The sequence below is a fragment of the Miniopterus schreibersii genome, assembly GCF_964146895.1.
Source record: "Miniopterus schreibersii genome assembly, chromosome: 3".
In the NCBI taxonomy this organism is placed as follows: domain Eukaryota; kingdom Metazoa; phylum Chordata; class Mammalia; order Chiroptera; family Miniopteridae; genus Miniopterus; species Miniopterus schreibersii.
In genome coordinates this window covers 29957576-29966493 of record NC_138103.1, presented here as the reverse complement: position 1 = coordinate 29966493, position 8918 = coordinate 29957576, and the positions used below count along the sequence as shown (strand labels likewise).

General features: G+C 42.7%; 1 protein-coding gene across 2 annotated transcripts; it reads right to left on the bottom strand.

Annotated features, from left to right (window-relative positions):
• Positions 1 to 2294: 2294 nt before the first annotated feature.
• On the bottom strand, positions 2295 to 8690 carry IFT22 (intraflagellar transport 22). Of its 2 annotated transcripts, none has more exons than XR_013998423.1 (5): positions 8317 to 8459; positions 4072 to 4148; positions 3872 to 3961; positions 3190 to 3603; positions 2295 to 2793 (listed from the first exon to the last, which is right to left on the bottom strand). XR_013998423.1 is itself a non-coding variant. In XM_081131900.1 (5 exons), the coding sequence occupies exons 1-5, from the start codon at positions 8353 to 8355 to the stop codon at positions 2645 to 2647; spliced, it is 558 nt and encodes a 185-aa protein (XP_080988026.1). In that variant the 5' UTR covers positions 8356 to 8690; the 3' UTR covers positions 2295 to 2644. The 2 variants fall into 2 exon arrangements, 1 of the variants encoding a protein (XP_080988026.1); XM_081131900.1 differs by having other exon boundaries at positions 3401 to 3603; positions 8317 to 8690.
• Between the last annotated feature and the right edge of the window lie 228 nt (positions 8691 to 8918).

The window sequence follows — 8918 nt, the reverse complement described above, 5'->3', positions numbered from 1 at the left end:
ACCACCTCCCTAAAATTCCACACTTAAACATATGTATATCCCAACTCATGTTTTTTAATACCATTAAAAATGTCAATCAGTAAAAATAAATTTCAACATAAATGGTTACTTAAAATATCTAATATAACATGGCAATATAAATGGTTATGTGAAATACTGTGCAAATCCTCAAGATAAAAAAGTGAAAAAAGCAAGCTGTAGAAAAGTGTGAATAGTTTGCCACTGTGTCCATTAATAAAACACATTTGTAGGTGCACAGATTGCCTTTGACAGAATACGGAAGGTAAGCTTGGGGGCTTCTGGAGAGGGGGAAGGGAACTGAGGGACAGGGAAGACAGGGAGACTTCTTCATTGAATGTTCTCTTGTAACTTGTGCATGTGTGGCCTATTAAAATCAAAAACATTTTTCTCATTTCAAAGACTTACAAGGGTTGTACTCTCACCATTAACATCAATGAAAGCTTCTGGGGTTTTCTATTGAGCTCTGGGATAATTATTAAAGATCAGATAAAAATATTTTTCTTTCTGAGTCTGTATTCTGCAAGATCAATGATTATTACTGCAGCTATTATGTAAAGATGATTTGCTTCAGTTTGCATTAATGTTATTTTGTGTTCTTTGCATGTGTCCCAACTGAGAGCTGGTTGGACAACAGAAGGAAATTAACCTGAGCTTAAAATGTGCTCACGGATAACCCAGACAGTGCACTAAGAGTTGACTGCAGTTCAATCTAAATTTACCAGGGGGTTGGCCTGACCTGGAAATACCACTCTCTCAGAAATCCCACAAAGCTACATTCCTCACTGTAAAAGTGAAATGTACCTAACCATATTTATTCGTCTTAAGTGCCTCTTCTTTCCTCCCACTGTCAGTTGAGTAGACCTACATCTAACTTTAAATCTACTTAATGTATTTTCAGGTTGGCTATGTTAAAAAATTACAAGTATAAAAACTATGAATGAACAATAACTCCTAAGATTATTATTAAACAAAAATCTTCTACATAAAACTATACATTCACCAAATTTGGTTCTTTTGAATACTAATTAAATCTCCCGATCATTTTCATGAATTAGGTGTTATTACATTATATTGCTTTTTAAATATTAATGAAATACTATTGATGAATTAAATTCCCCTGAAGTAATAAAAGATGTTTTAAAAGATATATATGTATTCTACTTTTCACTGTGTGTGGTATCCAGATATCAAGGACATCTAAGTAAAAGTGAAATACTGGAGAGGTTAAATGCTAATATTCTTTAAAAATATTCTAGGTGAACTGTACACCAATGTTCCTAGCAAATTACAATAGCCAAAAGGTGGAAACACCCCAAATGTCCATCAACAGATGAATCGGTAAACAAAATACAGCATATACAGACAATGGAGTAGGATTCAGCCTCAAAAAGGAAGGAAATTCTGACACGTTACAACTTGGATGAACCTTGAGGACATTATGCTAAGTGAAGTAAGCCAGTAACAAAAGGACAAACACTATAAGATTCCACGCATATGAAGTACCTAGAGTGGTCAAATTCACAGAGACAGTGGAATCGCGGTTGCCAGGGGCTGGGGGAGAGGATGAAGCATTAGTGCGGAGTTCCAGTTTGAGACGACGAAAAAGCCATAGAGCTGGATGGTGGGGATAGCTGCCCAGTAATAATGTGAATGCACTTAGTGCCACAAAATATATATGTAAAAATGGCTAAAATGGTAAATTTTATGTCATGTATATTTTACAATTAAAAAAGGGTAACAGTATGTTAAAATTTTATAAATATCTTAAGTGATGAGGTAAACCTTCTTGTAGGTTTATAATGAAGATATCATTGCATTTCTTACTATTGTAATGGGATAATATTTTGAAAATATTCAAGTGCCACCCCACCCCAAATTATGTTTTCTTCCAAGTAAGCTGAGCATGGAGAATGAATTGGACATGTCAGCTATGACAAGGGGTAAAGTGATCCTGCCATACAGATACAAAGAAATATGGGATGGATGGGGGACACAGATGGTTTTCAGAGATATGCAGGGCCAGCCCCAGCCAGGATGAGGTCAGCTCAGCCTGGGGACCGCTGGTTCTATGGGGAGAGCCCATGCCACAAGCCTTACCAGTCTTGCACTTGGCAGGAGATGGCCAGTAGTGTGGCCATTGACATCTTAACAGAAGTAAGGGGGGGAACTTGAGGATCTGCCCTTGGAACGGCCCCACCCCAACAAGGGCACAAATGCTGTCCAGACACTCTGATACCATGTTAGGGAGAACATAGTGGAAGTGGATTGTAATCTTGAATTAATTATTTATTAGAGACAGAAATAACCTGAAAACTTCACATTGCAAGAGAGGGAAATACAGTGGATTCTCATTATTCATGGTCATTATGTTCTATAAAGTCACCACGAACACTGGAATAGTAAATACCAAAGCATTGCTCCAAGGGAAATACAGAGCTAGGTTAAGACAGAGAACATGGAATGATTCAACTCCTCGGGTAACTGGTACCTTTGAGCAGATAAGGAAAATTTCTTCTAGAGCCATAGGGAGAAGAAAATATCAGTAGCTGGGCAAGATTTCAGCTCTGCATTGGGAAAGAAGTTGACCTCACTTGGGATGTGGAAGAGTCCAAATGAAGGCTAGTTAGGTAATAATTGACATCTCCTCTCGGTCTCTGCTCTCAGACACTGAGTTGATTATGCTTTTTAAATACTTTATGAATTCCATCCGGATCTCTTCCGGGTCATCCTCAAGATTCGAGTGCACCAGCTTCAGCTTGTTCAAGGGTGGTGCTTAAAAAGGAAAATAAAGTCATTAGGCATGAACTTTTACTGCGGGCCAGTTTTAGTTCCAAATGACCCGAGTCTTACAGAAGCCAACTCGTTTAACTTTCTAAAGTCCAAAATAAAGTTGTGTCTTGCTTGACGTAATTTAACAAAGGAAGGTGTCACCACACTGCCACCTGACAATAGGATGACAACTCTACAAGCCACTGCCAGGCCCTCTTTGTTCTTATACCAGAAAGGAAGACATTGCTGAATATTGTCAGTCATTTTCTATGATCACATTGTCACCTCTGTAATGGTATGTGTCACATGTAAATTGGAGTTTTTCTTGAGAAAAGGCCAGTCAGGAAAGAGTGACTGGTAAGTGGCTAAAGCCAGGTGTTTCCCCCTCTTGTTATTTACCTGCTTTTAAAGTGTCTCTATCCTGGCCTGGATGGTGTGGCAGATCTTCCAATCTGGCAATTCTGATTTACATGGTGAGAAAAACAAATGCCTAGGACATACTAGGTGCTCACTAACGGCACACAGCTACTGCTTTCAAAGACACACAGCAATATACAAATGGCCAGAACACGGAAGGCAAAAGCAGAAAGGAGAATTGCAGTCTCCTTACACAAAGACAGGTTTCCTTTATCACTTCCAGAGCCTGGTTTGTGGTGTGCAATTAACAGACACTGAGTATCCTGTAAGAACTGCTGCTGAACAAAGCAGGAATACCACATCTCGATTTCCTTCAGGTGGCTTGGGATGTCAGCGTTGAAAATGATCACCACTCCATGAGAGTCCTTCATCAGGGCTGGCCAGCAAGACTCGAACCTGCAAGGCAGCAAAGGATTCACAGTGAATGTTAGGTGGTCCTGGTTTCTAACAGCGGACTTTAAAAATAATATGTTACTATTGATAATTGATGGATGACTTCTCATGGTATTAAAACCCAATCACTAAAGTTTCAATAGCAATGCATGTCACCAAACAATTGACGAAGGCCCTAGTACATGATAGGAAGTGTGCTAGGCCAAGGTGCCTGATGGGCAGCTGATTTTTGAGCCATCTGATGAACCAAACCCTCTTAAAGGAGACGTACTTTGGATCGCCACCACAATCCCATAGCTCAAATTCGCATGCTGTGCCTTTGTTGTTGCTGGTAACGTGTGGGTTCTCAAATTCCAGGATCCTATAAACAGAAACAGCAGCAGCATCACTACTTTGGAAATATTATACTTTTGGAACGCCACGAACATCCAAAGTAGAGGGTCTCTGGGACACAGATTCATCAGTGCTCACCTCACTCCTTGGGTTGGGTTATATTCAGTGATGTCAGAGGATTCTGTCAGGAAGTTGGCCAAAACAGTTTTTCCACTCTGAAAATGAAGATAATAAAAATCTTTTCGGAAGAGCAGAAAAGTAAACCTTAAACGAGCCCTCTAATAGCTGGCTTGGAGCCAGGTGTGATGGGGTGTAGGCCACGACCACCCTGGAATCACCAGGGCAGAGGGCTCTCTCTGGTTGGGTGGACTTGCTGACTTGCTCTGCGTGGTGGGCACAGTCTGCTCTGGGACCCATGGAGCAGGGGATTCCAGAACTGGCTCTGCCACTGAGTGACTTGACCCATGTGGATTTCCCCGGCTGGCTCTCAGTTAACTCATCTAAGAACAGAAAAAAGATCATTAATGTGAGCTTTTCCTCACTTGCTCCTTTCCACAACTTCAAGGAAAACCCCAGTCTGTCACAGCTCATTATGAAGCCACTGAGGCCAAGAAAGGGGAAGGGAGTTCCTCAAGGTCACAGAGAAGTTCAAAGTCAGAGCTGGGTCACAGGTCTGGGTACTCCAGGCTGGCTATGTCACACTCTCTTGTAGGGCTGTTTCTCCTTCTAGGTAATATGCATTCTTTTTTTTTTTTTTTTTTTTAAATATATCTTTATTGATTTCAGAGAGAGGACGAGAGAGGGAGAGAGAGAGATAGAAACATCAATGATGAGAGAGAATCATTGATCGGCTGCCTCCTGCACGACCCCTGCTGGGGGTCAAGCCCACAACCAGACCGGGAATCGAACCTAGATCTCCTGGGTCATAGGTGGATGCTTAACCGCTGAGCCATGCTGGCCAGGCAATACACATTCTTATATATAAAAAAAGAACAAGCAGCCCTCCTGGTCCCTCCACCCAGAGCATGCACCCGTCTATCCATCCCGAAGGTCCCCCAAAGGTAACAAGGATGTTTTTCAGGTCTTTTCCATACACTTGCATCATTCACTTAACAAACACTGTATATGCCCGGATGCAAAACAAGTTTTTCTCTCCACCCAACTTATTCCTCAGAAGGGGAATCTCTTACACTTGAGTCCTTATAAAAGTCTCTCAAATTATGCGCTGCATTTCAATTACTTTATTTTGAACACCAACTGCTTGATTAGAATGACCTCAATCAGTGCCAGTTTGGGAGGCTTGTAGAGGTCACTGGATGGAATCAGGAAAATAAATAAAAGGAAGGGGAGGAGCTTAACATTGTTCTGGTAATTTTCCCTGAGGATATGGCCCCGCAAATCAATTATCACTTAACAATAACACAATAAGTGGTTATGTTGTGGACATCATGAATATTTATCTACAGGATGAATGAATAAAGTAAATGGCCTGATGTTATAGGAACTATTCTTTGAGTTGGAACACATTTCCAGGAACAGGTTTATACACAGATTCAAAAAGTGCTATATCCTAAACTATTTAGGTGTTGTGCTTTGTTAGGTGATTCAAAAAGTGGTGCCCGGCCAGGTGTGGCTCAGCGGTTGAGCATCGACCTAGGATCCAGGAGATAGCAGTTCAATTCCCGGTCAGGGCACATGCCTGGGTTGCGGGCTTGATCCCCAGTCCGGGGTTGTGCAGGAGGCAGCTGATCAATGACTCTTTCATCATTGATTTTTCAACTCTCTCTCTCTCTCCCTTCCTCTCTCTGAAATCAATAAAGATACATTAAAAAAAAAAAGTGGCTCTAGTCAGAGGTGCATGTGAGGGGCTTGAAGAAAACTGTCATGAAATGCAAGAATGGAATAAAACAGTATTTCCAAGTTAACATATAACTTAATGTAACTTTACATGTGTATATAGCTACACTGATACATAAAACATTATAAAAATATATTTGTATATTTCATCTATGCCCTTAAAGTTTATATATATTAGTTGGCTAAAACCAATTTCTTAATGGGGTGGGTTCTTATGGGAAAATGAAAAAATTGCCTGTTAGACCCATAGGTATTTTTAAGTGTCTACCTTGTGCCAGCTACTGTTGAATAAATTAGAAAAAGATGAGCCCTGGCTGATATGGCTCAGTTGGTTGAGGTGTCATCCCGTACACATGCCCAGGTTTTGGGTTCAATTCCTGGTTGGGGTATGTGTGGGAGGCAACCAATCAATGTTTCTCTCCCACATTGATGCTTCTCTCTCTCTCCCCCTTCCTCTCTCTAAAATCAATTAAAAATAAACTAGAAAAAGATGAGGTAGTGATAAAGTACTAGGATAAAAATAAAGCAGGGTGATGTGACAGAGACCTTGAATTGGGTGCTCAGGGAAAGCCTAGATGAATTTTAAATTGAGTCAACTGAGGCTTCCAAGCAGGGGAAATAGCTAGTTCAAAGGCTGGGGCAGGAATGGGCACAGCATGTTAAAGGAATAGAAAGTTTGTAAGTTTGAAGAGTAGTGAGGGAGAGTGAAATGTATATGCAGAAATATATTTTGTTGTTGAAGCTGAGTGATGGGTGCTAGGAATTCATAATTCTTTCTCCCTTGAATATATTTGAGAATTTCCATTACAAAAGATATCTATGCTTGTTTTGTTTTCATGATTCTCTGCATATTGTTATTACTTGTCTATTTCACTTAATAATTTATGTCTTGGAGAGTTCTCCATGTCAGTACACACAGACTTGACTTGTTTTGTTTAACTTCTGGCTGCACAATCTTCCAGACTGAGAATGTACCTTAGTTTATTTCAATACTTTCTTATTAATGGCACCTACAATGTTTCTAACTGTTCAATATTGTACATGATTCATGGGGAACATGGACAAGTATTTAGCTACTGTAGATTCTGAGACATGTGCAGTACTAAAAGCTAGGCACATTTTAAATTTTAATAATTTGATCACCAAAAAAGCTTTTATCAATTTATAGCACCATCAACAGAATCCTAGAGTACTCATTACCCTACAAGCATCCGAACGGTGGGTATTATGACTTTTCTAAACTTTTCTCATTCAATCTAATGGGTAAATGAATTTCATCTTTTTTTTTTTAAATTTATTTAAATTAAAAAAAAAATCTTTATTGATTTCAGAGAGAGGAAAGGAGAGGGAGAGAGACATCAATGATGAGTCATCGATCGGCTGCTCCCTGCACGCCCCCCGACTGGGGACTGAGCCTACAACCCGGGCATGTGCCCTGACTGGGAATCGAACCCTGATTGCCTGGATCCTAGGTCGACGCTCAACTGCTGAGCCATGCCCAGCTGGGCTATATATTTATTGATTTCAGAGTGAGGAAGGGAGAGGGAGAGAGAAACATCAGTGATGAGAGTCACTGATCAGTTGCTTTCTGCATGCCTCCATGAGGATGGAGCCCACAACCCAGGCATATGCCCTGACTGGGAACTGAACTGAGATCTCCTGGATCATAGGTCGATGCTGGAGCGCACAGAGCCACTCTCGCCCCAAGCATGTCATCTTTTTGTTTTAAATTGTGTTCCTGTGACTATGAAGCGGGGCATCTTCTCACACTTATTGGTCAGTTACATTTCTTGTGTGCAGAGCCTTTGCTCAGTTTTCTATTGAGTTATTTCTCTTTACTGGTTTTTAAACTTTCCTTGTGATCTACCTATTAATCCTTTGTGATATATTTTGCAAATACTTTCCCTAGGCTTTAACTTCTCTGTCATTTCTTTTAAGGCTTCTTCATTTTTGTGTTGTACTTAAGAAGACCTTCCCTATCTGAAGATTAAAAACCTGTCTTTCCATATATTCATCTACTACAGTGTTCTCAAAGCGTGGTCCCTGGGGGAACACCATCAGCAAAATGCAAATTCCCATTCATTTACTACTTCCGTGGTCTCCCTCCCACCCCCTACGTTTAGCTTTAGTCCATCTGAATTTTATTTTTGTGTACGGTGTGACGTACGCATGTAGATTTAATCCCCACCACCACCACCACCACACGTACATTAATAACTAATTGTTCCAAGACCAGGTAATAGTCCAGTCTTTCCTCCTAGGTTTCTCGTCCCACAGTCATATTCATTAGGGGCAGCCTCGAATGCAGTGAGATCTAGGTTCTGGTTCCATAACGCCACTCACTAGCTTGGGCCTTCAGGCCTCAGTGACACAGGGTCAATGTCTGGAGGCGCCGAGTTCCCGGTAAGGCGAGCGGCGCACACCGAGTGGGAGCGGTGGGGCTGGGTTCCCACTACCTGGGGGGCTCCCGGCGCCGGGCACCGGGGCACCCCCGCCTCCTCTCGCCGCCCCCGGCCCCGGCCTCACCTCGCAGGGCCCCACGAAGAGGATCTTGGCCTTCAGCATCCCGGTCGGCCGACAGCAGGCCCACCCGAGCCCACTCCAGCGTCGTCTGAGACAGCTGTGGTCAGAACCGAGCGGAAGTCGCCGCGCCGATTGGCTGCCTTTGTTTCCATGGAGACCGGGAGCGGCCCGCGGGGGCCGACGGGAGTGGGCGGTTCCGAGCGCACGTAGGCTCCGGGATGCCGGCCGAGTCCCGGGCCAGGCGGCGGCGGCTTCAGGCTGAGGAGACTGCGCGCAAGGCACTGGGAGAGGGTAGGAGGGAAACAGAAACCCGATTCAGACTGTCTTCGGAGCGGGGAGGACCGTAGAGCTCACGAGTCTGGCTTCTATCTCTCTTTGTAGGGAGGGTCATTTTATTTCTCGCTGTAACTGCAGCCGCTCAAACAAGTCCCGTAGCTGGTGAGCTGGGGTAGGAACCAGCCCCTGACCGTCACTCTGGCATGATACTGGCTACACGGAGAACGGGTTTACCATCTCCCTGGCCCAGTCTCGAAGAGGTCAAGGAAAGGAGCCTCTGGTTTCTGTAAAGGGGCTCATCACTCACCCTCCTTGGGTGATCTGGAAGA